The sequence below is a fragment of the Olea europaea genome, chromosome 18, assembly GCF_002742605.1.
Source record: "Olea europaea var. sylvestris chromosome 18, O_europaea_v1, whole genome shotgun sequence".
Classification (NCBI taxonomy): Eukaryota; Viridiplantae; Streptophyta; class Magnoliopsida; order Lamiales; family Oleaceae; genus Olea; species Olea europaea.
Window position 1 is genome coordinate 1,862,538 of NC_036254.1, and position 13,099 is coordinate 1,875,636.

General features: G+C 35.8%; 1 protein-coding gene across 4 annotated transcripts; it reads right to left on the reverse strand.

Moving 5' to 3' along the window:
- Nucleotides 1-1,329: 1,329 nt before the first annotated feature.
- LOC111367116 (rhodanese-like domain-containing protein 11, chloroplastic) lies at nt 1,330-11,503 on the reverse strand. Of its 4 annotated transcripts, none has more exons than XM_022987840.1 (10): nt 11,248-11,503; nt 11,050-11,145; nt 8,391-8,498; nt 8,185-8,281; nt 7,847-7,886; nt 7,676-7,750; nt 6,770-6,857; nt 6,581-6,648; nt 1,899-1,971; nt 1,330-1,811 (listed from the first exon to the last, which is right to left on the reverse strand). In XM_022987840.1, the coding sequence occupies exons 1-10, from the start codon at nt 11,377-11,379 to the stop codon at nt 1,728-1,730; spliced, it is 861 nt and encodes a 286-aa protein (XP_022843608.1). In that variant the 5' UTR covers nt 11,380-11,503; the 3' UTR covers nt 1,330-1,727. The 4 variants fall into 4 exon arrangements, with proteins under 4 accessions (XP_022843608.1, XP_022843607.1, XP_022843609.1 ...); XM_022987839.1 differs by lacking the exons at nt 11,050-11,145; nt 11,248-11,503 and adding exons at nt 9,904-9,999; nt 10,102-10,329; XM_022987841.1 differs by lacking the exons at nt 11,050-11,145; nt 11,248-11,503 and adding exons at nt 9,904-10,004; nt 10,154-10,300.
- Between the last annotated feature and the right edge of the window lie 1,596 nt (nt 11,504-13,099).

Below are 13,099 nucleotides of genomic sequence, written 5' to 3' on the forward strand. Positions count from 1 at the left end.
CGCCCCAGCAAGATTGTCTCGACTCCCTATTTAGAAGTTCACAGTCAATATTGTCTTCTACTACATTTTCCATGTATTTCCGAGCAAGTGCAGGTTGCTTAGGACAAGTTTTTAGTAACATCTTAACTACAGGGTTTAAGCCCTTTATACAGAAAGGATGGTACAGAATTCCACCAGATTACTCACATGATGGGCTGGGGGTGATAAAATAATATCAAAAAATTATCCACCCACCCTATGTTGTGTGTTGTCTGGCAAATTCTGTGCAATATTCTTCTGTATTTGTAGCTCTGCTGTAACTACAGTTGCTACTTTGGAAATAAGGATCGAAAAATTATTATTTAAAATTTTAATAATCACAATATCAGTACAAAACCACGTGCAACGCACATATTCCTACCTAGCCCTACTTAAAAACAAGCAAATAATTATTACATAAGTTATTAATCATCTTTATTTAATTGTTCTCAAACATTATTTATGTTGATATGATAATTTTTTGTCAGACATGTTTTAAGTAATATTATTACAAATATCTAAAACAATATTTCTTTTAACTAACAACCAATGCTCACATCCAAGACCATAAAATGTAAATCTTAATAGCAAGCATTTTGCTGAGTAAATCAATGTTCGTTGTGCAAATTAAATTGTTTCATTTATGTAACATTCTAATAGTTCCATAAGTATATCAATAGGTTATTCAGTGTTCACATAAACAGCTTCTTTCGATTTTTCAAATGATAAGAGTAAGCTGGCAGTGGAGTCCTCTCAGGAAAACCCACAATAGAAAAATGCAACAAAATCAATTTGTTAATTCAAAACAGATCTTATTATGAAATAATCACACACTATTCCTATGTTGACTTTTGTATAAGTTGAAATGAGCAAAAATTTAAAGCCTAAGTTGAAATGAGCACGAATTATCAACTCATATTAGGAATTCAACTACTGATATACATGAAAGTCGACGTTTAAGGACAGAACTTATCGTAAAATTGAGGCATGGGATGCTTTCTATTATTTTTTTACTATGCTAACTTGAATCAATCCACCAGGTAGAATATACATACACATAACAAGAAGATTAACAGCACCGTTGAGATTTGAAGTAGAAGATACAGTTTCTTCTTGCCCTTTTTTAACACTAAAGCTAAAGTTAAATGTTATGGAATTTGCATCTTTCACTGAAACGCGAAACTTATATCATCATGGGATCTGTCAAAGACATCCACATGAGAGAGTCAGAGATTATAAAAGTAGATTTGCCTCTCAATTACACCCCAAAGGAGAAATTTTCTAAAGCAATGTGCTGAATAAGATGAAAGGTAGAGAAATATGGTGGAATCAAGAAATAGGATAGGCTGCAGCTTGCAAGAATTACAGAACAGAACTGTTACTGATCAAAAAAATCTAAATCTTGAAAAATCAACAATTCGCCAACTTTTACAAGGAATACTGGTTTGCCAAAACTGAGGCTTTTACTGCATGACTACTTAACATCATAATGAAATGAAAGCATCTCGCTATCGGAGTTACAGGAACCAGGAGAAACTACAATGCTGAAAAAGCAGATCGACACAAAACAAAGATCACAGTGGCAGCACTGTGAAATTAGCTCCAAAATTAGGATGCATGTATGCATCTGGTCCCAATTAAGTCATCTTGGTGAAAATCTAGATCCCTTGGTTGCTTTGGGTAGTCATTACATCTGCTTCGATAGCCCTTTAGTGAGACCTTAAATCCTGAAGATACCGACCCACTTGCTGCGCCCCAATAAACAAGGCATCAGCTGCAAGAAAGAGTCCAACCTGCAATGGACCAACTGGGGCATCTTGATAACTGGGAAAACTGGATCAGAAGGTTGCTAACAATATGAGGAAGGGAAAATTAATTACCAGACGGGCTGAATAAACTAATCTGTAGCCCCAGCCTTCCTTGGCAGCTGCAGCTCTCTGTTGGTCCGTCCAACTAACAAAATACATGGGCGTTAGTGCATTATCAGAATATATCATTACTGTCTCTCAATTGCATTCATTGTAGTCTCGAGTCTATTATTCATGTACCGAGGCAACTATTATACAGAAAAGTATTATATAAATATATGATAGATGACCATGACATGCAATAAATAAATATGTTGCCATTAAAAGAAATTCATTAATACATAAGAGGAAAAGTAGAACTTTCAGAAGGTGGAAGGTAATCCAACAAGATAGTGATGCACTAAGAAGCACAGATATGGATACGTAATTCGAATACGATAGGATACAAGTACGCCAATACGATTTTTTTAAATAAGGATATTGATAAACCCCCAATCAAATATACTTATTCTAGAAGAATCAAGAAGAGTGGGAAGGAGAGAGTTGGTAACAAATTTGGTTAGTTGGGTAGGGTGAGTAGGCAAAATTCTGTTACAAGGGTCTATAAATAGAAATATTGTGGAAGACGATAGCATGCTGAATATTGAGTGTGGAAAGGAATATTGTAGAGTGCATCAGCCCTCTTCAAAGGCTGCCTATCTTTATATTTCTGTCTTTTGAATTTCAATCAATATAATCATCATTTCCATTTTATTTCCTATTGTCTATTTCATTCCAGATTGCTTAGTACTCTAACCTGGGCTGGAACCTTATCCATCTGGTATCAAAGCATCATCCAAAACCTCCACCATGACACTTACCGATAGAGTTGGAGAATTGGAGCAAAGGGTGGATAACAACCATCTTGATCTCCTCGCTAGGCAGCAGGAATTACAACATAGCCTTGAATCCCTCAAGCTGATGCAGACAGGGACATTGGAGAAGATCGACCTGTTGGTGCGAAAATGGAATGAGCAGGAAAAAGACCGGAAGGAGAAGGGGTGGTTACAGAGAAGTCACCCACGGCGTCTGATAATTCGGGAATAACCCAACTCCGACCCAGTGCTAGCCATAACCATGGAGGAGAAACAGTGGGAGAATGGAGAGGTGAAAACCGCACCCGGCGACTGGAAATGCCTGTGTTTGAAGGAGTTGGTCCGGACAATTGGGTATTTAGGGTGGAAAGGTACTTCAGCATCAATCATTTGACGGAAGAAGAGAAGGTAGAGGCAGTGGCAGTATGTTTTGATGGTGAGGCACTAGCATGGTTCCAATGGGAAGAAAAACGCAAACCTATGAACACTTGGGAGGATGTAAAGAAGCGGCTTCTAAGGCGATTCAGGGCCTCACAGGAAGGATCATTGTGTGCCCAATTCCTATCTCTCCGGCAGGAGTCCACAGTAAGGGAATTCCGTCGCCGATTTGAAACTCTCGGTTCGCCGTTGACGGAGATATCTGAGGAGGTGATGGAGTGCAATTTCCTCAACCGGCTTAAGCCAAGTATCAGGGCTGAGGTCCAATTATTGAGACCCATGGGCTTTTAGAGCAAATTATAGAGACAGCCCAAATGGTGGAGGACCGAAATTTGATTACCCAACAAAGCCCAAGCCCGTCTAAGCCCAAGAGCATCCCATATCACAGCCCCAATCCTATGGGAAGATAGCATGGCCTTTAACTCAACAATTGAAGAAAGACAATTTCGGATGGAGGAGGAGGCAGAATCAGCTTTCACACAATTAAAGCGGGCAATGACGACGGAACCAGTATTGGCACTTCCAGATTTTTCACAGCCCTTTGTAATCGAAATAGATGCGTCGGGACAGGGCATGGGGGCTGTTCTGATGCAAAAACAGCGGCCTATTGCTTACTTCAGTCAGGTCCTTCCACCGAGAAGTCAGAACAAATCAGTATATGAAAGGAAACTTATGGCTATTGTGATGGCAGTGCAGAAATGGCGACATTATCTGTTGGGTAGGCGATTTATAGTCAGGACAGATCAGAAAAGCCTAAAATTCCTTCTCGAGCAGCATTTGGTGAATGTAGATTATCATGAGTGACTTACAAAATTGTTGGGAATTGACTTGGAAATTGAATACAAGCCTGGAATGGAAAATAAGGCAGCTGATGTGCTTTTTAGAAAGGGGACAGCTACAACCTTGATGGCTCCGAGTATTTCTTGCAACATTCAGTTAGACGAAGTGAGAAGTTCAGTGGAGGAAGATCATGATCTGGGCCGCATCATCTCCGACTTGAAAGCTGACCCTACTTCTTGTCCTGGTTATGCTCTCGTTCAAGGGGTCCTGCTATACAAAGACAGAATCACTCTTCCCAATGGATCCCATCTTACATTGCTAGCATTACATGAGGGGCATGCCAGTAAAGTGGGAGGCCATGGAGGATTCCTTAAGACTTACAAATGAGTGGCGGCAACCTTCCATTGGATTGGATGAAAAAAGATATCAGGGCCTATGTGTCTGCTTGCGGGATCTGTCAACAACACAAGTACTCCACCTTAGCGCCGACCGGGCTGTTGCAACCACTTCCTATACCCAATCAGGTGTGGGAAGACTTGTCCATGGATTTTATAGAGGGATTACCAAGGTTCGAGGGATTTGATTCAATTCTAGTAGTGGTCGACCGTTTGAGCAAATATGCGCACTTCATTGGACTTAGACATCCCTTTATGGCACCATCGGCAGCAGCCGTATTTGTGAAGGAGATGGTTCGGCTGCATGAAATTCCACTCTCGATCATCTTTGATAGGGATAAGGTGTTCTTGAGTAAATTTTGGTGTGAATTATTCCACCTACAAGGAACCAAATTGAAGTTCAGCTCGGCATATCATCCCCAAACGGACGGGCAAACGGAAGTTATAAATAGAGGAGTGGAGTCCTATTTGCGCTGTTTTTCTTCAGTTAGACCAAAGAAGTGGTACCGATTTCTACCTTGGGCTGAATTTTCATACAATACTTCATTCCATGTGGCTGCTCAGTGTACTCCTTTTCACATAGTCTATGGGCGTGATCCCCCACCTCTGATGCGTTTTGAAAAAGGGACAACAGATGTATCTTCATTGGACCAACAGCGGGCAGAGAGAGATAAACTCTTGGAGGAGCTGAAAATACACCTTAACCGTGCCCAGCAGCAAATGAAGACAGTGGCAGACAAACATAGGAGGGCAGTGGAGTTGACCGCTGGGGATATGGTTTACTTAAAGATGCGGCCTTATCAGCGCAGATCCTTGGCACACCGTCCCAATGAAAAACTTGCCCCTCGTTATTATGGGCCTTTCAAGGTTGTGGCAAAAGTTGAGAAGGTTGCCTATCGATTGGAACTACCGCCCGAAGCACAGATTCACCCTCTGTTTCATGTTTCGCAACTGCGGAAAGCAATAGGGGAGCATAGACTGACCTTTCCTTTACCTCCAAATCTTGGCACAGACTGGGAGTTGATGGTGGAACCTGAGGAAGTCATTGGAGTAAGAAATGCCGCAGGAACAAGTGATGGTCTGGAGGTATTGATCCTTTGGAAAGGATCGTCTCCATTGGAAGCAACTTGGGAGCCTCTTAGTCTTGAGTGTGGAAAGGAATATTGTAGAGTGCATCAGCCCTCTTCAAAGGTTGCCTATCTTTATATTTCTGCCTCTTGAATTTCAATCAATATAATCATCATTTCCATTATATTTCCTATTGTCTATTTCATTCCAGATTGCTCAGTACTCTAATCTGGGCTGGAACCTTATCAGATGTACGGATAAAAATTAAACATAATTTTATTAATATAAAAAAATACAGAAGTATAATAATAAAAATAAAATAAAATATTAAAACATTTTATCTTAATCCTTAATTGTCCAAACTTCATTTTTTTCAATATCAACATCAGCTTCTTTATTATCATTAAAAATAACTCTATCCAACTCTAGTTCATCAAATGATAAATTAGCAATCTCAAACAGTCTAACACCTTCAAAAATATGAAATGAGTCTCCAACAACATTCCACATTTTTTATTCTCCTTTATTCAAAAGATCTAACTTTCATGATAAGTTAATTGTGTATTTTCAATAAATATCATTAATATTAAAATTACATATCCAATATGTTTCGGAAACATATCGAAAATAATTAAAAATATATATATGTATCCGATATGTACCAAAATTTTTAAAAATATAAAGAAATATAAATTAATTAAAAAAATGCATCCGATACATATCAAAGGATATCGAAGAGTATCCAAACTTGGATATGTATCGGTTACAGGTGTGTAATGACACCTGTACTTCTTAGGTTATGCGGCATTGGTGATTACTGATTAGCTAGGCAACTAATGGAAACTACAGGTGTGTAATGACACCTGTACTTCTTAGGTTATGCGGCATTGGTGATTACTGATTAGCTAGGCAACTAATGGAAACTAAAGATGAAAGCCGTCTTCTATAGCATTACAAGGTTCATTAATGGTAGATTGAATACCCAATTATCAAATATGATCTCGAATATGGTAAGATAACTACTTATTATTGAGATCTTGAACATATCAATGTATGAAAAAGGTTCAACTCACTTCCACCTAAACAGTTCATAGATGCTCATGCCCTCTATTAAAGAGGAAGGTCAGATATAATGGGAATTGGGAAAGACCTGAACACCATAATTTTTCAAGTGAAATGTGGGTTGAGACGAAGGTGAAAGAAACTATGTTATTGTTACCCGAGATATTCTGAAAGCCCACCAATTCCTGCAAACTTAAAGGGCTGAGGACCTTCCCTTTCAAGATCCTGCACCAAACAAGAATATATTGCTCCATATACTTCATGGAACAAAAGAAAGAAAAAAGAAAATTGACCAATAAATGTAGGCCAAAGCGCAGAAATTCAACATCTCCGTAGGTACACTCACCTCTTCTTCAGCAGCCTCCAGACCCCCTTGAACCCAGAAAAGGTTTTCATAACCAGCATTGTATAATAGCTCACAAGCTGCAAGGGATCTGCCTGATGGAATACTGGTTCAGAATAAAGTTTTGGAGATAAAACAATCTCTTATTTATGCCATTGTTTGAGCCCCATTCTCAAAAAAACCCATTTTTCCCCAAATTCAATTTCAACTATATATTCTCCCAATAAAATAATTTTGCAAGTAAACCCAAAACGTTTTCCTACTTTTTAATCACACATTCTTCAAAAACATCACGATTGCAAAATCTATTTTTTCAAAAAATGGAGATCAAATAGGGGCATATGCGTATATATATACACATCAAAATTCACTTTTGCTATCTTAAGAATAGGTTTTTTTTTTTTTTTTTTTTTTTTTGGTAGGAAAAATTATATAATGAATCTTAAGAATAGTTACTACCAACAATAATTACTTATGCATTGGGAAAGTAGATTATGGTGGGGTTCTTGGCTTCTTGCCAAATTGAAACATAACATGCACTCTTGATACCAAGTAAGGCACTAATTAATTTTGAGAACACCATAAAAATATAAAAAAAAAAAATTACAGATAAGTACTTTTTATCATTATAACCCATAATAGTATTTCCATTAAGTCCTCAAGTTAAAAATCAGCATTTTGCTTCCAATTTGTACTCAGTTTTATGCACAATGGCCTATTCGAAAGGAGCCTAAACTGATTTGCATCTCAAATAATTCCAAGAAATAGGCTATAAATGAGAAATCTAAGCATTTTCATCAATCAAATTGCAAGTTCTTTCCATAATAGCTCCATCAATAATTGGACTGCAGTAATAACTTTTATTCATTAATTGACTGCAAAATATTATCAATTGAAAGAAAATACGACCTCAAGCCTTTCTGGCATGCCACAATTAGATCTGTGTCTTTTGGGAATTTCTCTAGAACTTTTGTTAAGAATTGCCTGTAGAGAAGTGAATAATGAAGGGATTATTTATGTAACATAAGGACAATAATGTAATTACGCTAAACGGACGAGTAAGGATGGGTTGTAGCGTACTTATCATAGGACAATGTAGGGACACCACTCCACCATCCTCCTAGAAAACACACATTATATAAAAATTATTAATTCAAACCAGTTCCAGGGAATCCATTGTAATGTCTAAAAAGCAATGTAAATGAACAGTAACACGTCAAAATAAGTCTTTAGACATTGATGACAAAGATGATTGCTGTCTTCTTTGTTTTACTTCCTCTGCCCAACTTTCTACGTCTTTTGGATTTGAAAATTAGGTAATAACTTTGATGACATAAACAAGGGCAATTTCAAGGATATACACCGATAAAAATGGTTTCTAGCAGAATTACGAAATTCTACAGTTGATATTTCAGTACCCATCATGAATTCTGTGACCTTCCTTGAAAGGGTCCCAGCATCAAAACTGTTATCAACATCAAATATCGGGATCCAGGTAGAGCCTTTGACCCATGCCTATAATAAAATGACAACTATTTCAAAGAAAAATCAACATAGGTACCAACGAACAAAAAGGGTACATTTGCCTTTCACGTCTCACCAGAAAAAGTTAAAGCATCCTCACCTTTTGACGCTCAGTAGTGGGGCGAACATCAAGTAAGGTTTTACTTGAGAGTTGGATCGCATATCCAGCTTCTCTAGGTGTTAGAACTTTAACTTTCCCGTCCCTGACCTATGAAAGAACAAATTAAATAATAGACTAAAGCAAACCTGGTCTTCTTCAATGGCCAGAACAATGAAAAACAAAATTCAAATATTTAAGAGACTCCTATCTCCAGAGGTAAAAATTGGCTGAAAAACGAACTTCATTTTTATATCCAAACAAAATACTGTTTCATCAGGGTCTGAAGTAGAAATATAAGTATAATGCAGTTGAGTTTACTTACTTTTATCACTAGTAAAATCTTATTCCAGAAAATATAAAAGAAAATACCAAAAAACTAACAAATATTAAGAATACAACATTGTACAATTTATTATTTTCCCATTCATAGATTAATATTTTATGCACCTTAATTTTTCATTAGAATTGTGCATAAATTAAGATCATATAAAAAGCCTCAAGCCGATCAATAGTGCTTGAATGAAGTAGATTATCTCTTCCCATATTGAATAACAAAACAGAGAAGCAATATGATTTTTCCATATTATCAAACATAAACATCTCTGATATGAGAAAGAGGTGATGGCTCAAACATGGAGGTAAATTTCCCATGAATACCCAAAATCAAACACCTTCTATAGAGGTACTCACACAATAAAATCAAATAGTTTAGAACACGTATACATGATCAAACTAAAACTTAGTGCCACGACGAAAGATCAAAAATCTGCAAATTCTTTCCCGAAAAAGCTCCCGCCATGGCTTCTTTCCTAACAATTTTTCACGGTTTTCGTGCATGTGCACGTGTTGTATCATTCGACTCCAGGTTCTTGCTGATAAATTTCTTAAGCTGGGATCAATTTCTATCTTATCTCTAACTGCTAGAGGCTCTAGAAATGACTTCTTTGGTTCATAAAATTCCAATGTCTTTCATCAAAACAACAAAAATTCTAGACTACAAAGAAACCCCAAGAACCCAGATTCCATTTAGACTATTGATTTCTTCACATGAAGTTGATTAAAAATTGTACTCTTGGCAGCTTTATGTCAGGCAGAGTTGTTTTTTCTTTTTCTTTTTAAAATTCCAATGTCTTTCATCAAAACAACAAAAATTCTAGACTACAAAGAAACCCCAAGAACCCAGATTCCATTTAGAATATTGATTTCTTCACATGAAGTTGATTAAAAATTGTACTCTTGGCAGCTTTATGTCAGGCAGAGTTGTTTTTTCTTTTTCTTTTTTTTTTTTTTTTTTTGGGTGATAGTGGAAAAGTTTGACTGATAAGTCACCCTTACTGCCATTCTTAACACCATTTACACATCGCAAGACAATATGCACATCAAATATTAGTTTTTTGATCCCACAAAACACTAGAGCTCCCAATTCTTCTTTTGTATAATCTACAAATATAAATGACTGAATATAAAATTCTTGTAGTAGAAGTATCACAATAAAGAGAGAGAAGAAAAATACTAGAGCCTCCCATCTCTTTCTAGCAGCAGTCATATCTTTCATTTGCTTCAACTCGTACTCTTCTTTAACAGCTTGCATTCTTATGTCACTCCTACACTGAACTAAACCCACAAATTATAACTCTAAAATATGTCAGAAAATTTACTCAAATAGTGAAATAAAAACACCTATAAATGAAAAATCGAAACTTATATATACGTTTTGCTTAATTTTGTGCGTATAAAAAGATGGGCATGAAGAATTGGACAACCGGGTCGAGCCCGAAACATTCTTCAATATCTTTGGCCTCTGAGAGATGCTGAGAAGGGGATGAAATCCCAAAGCTTCCATTTTTGGGGAATATGGTGCACAGTATGAATTGATGTATATCTTTATTGATTTTGTTTCTACGAGTATCTGTGCTTATCTTTGGCTTTGGAATTGGATAGTGTTTGTGAACGAATTTTCCTTTTGTTTAAACTTATGTGTTTTTTTCAAAATAATTTCAACATATTCTTTAAAAATTCATTTGTTCTTAAATTCATATATTTATATTTTTTTTCAAACAAAATAGATAGACAGAACTACAATTTTTTCATTCAAAAAAATTACAATTTTCTGAAAATGTTGCAATTGTTCTAACTTAAAACAATGTAAAACTAGCATACAAGAAATGCAAAGATTAAAAAGACACATTACTTGAAACAAATTATGTGGAGACAATATATTAAACTTTAGAATTCTAATATAGCTCAAGATTGTCGCTTCTTACTTTCAATATTGAACATTGTGACACATTTGAGACAAGAAAACAGTGTGCAAATCACCAAGGGAAGATGGGAAAATTTCGAGATAAAAATCTTATAATTTAAGAAAAGATAAAGATGTCTGTACTAAGGGGGTGTACCGCAGAGTTGTTTTTTCTTTTTCTTTTTCTTTTTTTTTTTTTGGGTGATAGTGGAAAAGTTTGACTGATAAGTCACCCTTACTGCCATTCTTAACACCATTTACACATCGCAAGACAATATGCACATCAAATATTAGTTTTTTGATCCCACAAAACACTAGAGCTCCCAATTCTTCTTTTGTATAATCTACAAATATAAATGACTGAATATAAAATTCTTGTAGTAGAAGTATCACAATAAAGAGAGAGAAGAAAAATACTAGAGCCTCCCATCTCTTTCTAGCAGCAGTCATATCTTTCATTTGCTTCAACTCGTACTCTTCTTTAACAGCTTGCATTCTTATGTCACTCCTACACTGAACTAAACCCACAAATTATAACTCTAAAATATGTCAGAAAATTTACTCAAATAGTGAAATAAAAACACCTATAAATGAAAAATCGAAACTTATATATACGTTTTGCTTAATTTTGTGCGTATAAAAAGATGGGCATGAAGAATTGGACAACCGGGTCGAGCCCGAAACATTCTTCAATATCTTTGGCCTCTGAGAGATGCTGAGAAGGGGATGAAATCCCAAAGCTTCCATTTTTGGGGAATATGGTGCACAGTATGAATTGATGTATATCTGTATTGATTTTGTTTCTACGAGTATCTGTGCTTATCTTTGGCTTTGGAATTGGATAGTGTTTGTGAACGAATTTTCCTTTTGTTTAAACTTATGTGTTTTTTTCAAAATAATTTCAACATATTCTTTAAAAATTCATTTGTTCTTAAATTCATATATTTATATTTTTTTTCAAACAAAATAGATAGACAGAACTACAATTTTTTCATTCAAAAAAATTACAATTTTCTGAAAATGTTGCAATTGTTCTAACTTAAAACAATGTAAAACTAGCATACAAGAAATGCAAAGATTAAAAAGACACATTACTTGAAACAAATTATGTGGAGACAATATATTAAACTTTAGAATTCTAATATAGCTCAAGATTGTCGCTTCTTACTTTCAATATTGAACATTGTGACACATTTGAGACAAGAAAACAGTGTGCAAATCACCAAGGGAAGATGGGAAAATTTCGAGATAAAAATCTTATAATTTAAGAAAAGATAAAGATGTCTGTACTAAGGGGGTGTACCGAACCGTTTACACCCCCTCGCAAACATGCGGGCCCCATGTGTAATTTAATAATCCGAATTGAGGTTCCACCCAAATGACGTGAATAGTAGGTAAAGTATTATGTAAATGATTATGTACGTGTAGCACGATCCTTTAAAAAAAGTCATTCCTCTCTAATAATTTCTCTTCCATTAGCCATAGTCATAGGAGTGGCCGTTATTTCTAAATACTCGTTCTATCCTTTTTCTTTTCTTTTCTTTTCTTTTCTTTTCTTTATGCATTTCAACATATTTTTTCATCTTTTTAACCATATTTTCTGGAAAAAAAAAAGAAAATTATTTTTCACAAAATTTCCACCACACATGTACTTGCAAGGATATATGAATTAAAGTAATTAGTTGGGCCAGGCTGTAAAAGAGTTTGATCAGCCCTCATTGGTAGGGGTCACTAATTGGTCTGGGCCTACAACTGACCGTTAAGTTTGGGCCTTATTTCAGTGAAATGACCAAATGTAATAGTAACACCATAGAATCAACTTTATTAAGAATTTAGGAATCACAATGGAACAAGATTGAAAAAGAGGATTCCTCCACGTCTTCCACTCCATTGGATATGATCTTAGGCCAGCATAGCTAAATCATAATTGAAAAATGGTGGACAAATTAGCTACACGTAGCGAAACTAGTCGCAAAAAATAAATAAATATACTGATAAGTGTGTTTTTGCACACTTATTTAGATTACAAACATGACTTAAATACAAGCAAAATGATTGAATTGTGACTTAATCTCATTGAATTCATGCAATGTAGGTGTTTCTATGGAAATAGTGGAATTCAGGAGAAGAGAGCCGAAAAAGGACTAAAATGAATTAAACTGAAAGTTTGGGGACCAAGTTGCAAATAATTCATAGATGAGACGGGAAATGGAATGAAGATTCAAGAGTGTTAGAAGTCAATCGGATGAGGAAAGGAGTCACGAGGTGAAATAGGGTCAAAGTATTATCAAGTATCAACTTTCAGGCGAAAAAGCCATGCTCGTGATTTTTAGTATCTACTTGAGATCTTTTTTGACATAGTAAATATCAGAATTTGAGGAAGCCTATTTCTATCAAAAGTGTAGATCTTTGAGTTTTCTTCACAATGCACTTTGAATCACTTCAATCGGAGATCAGGAGAGAAAAT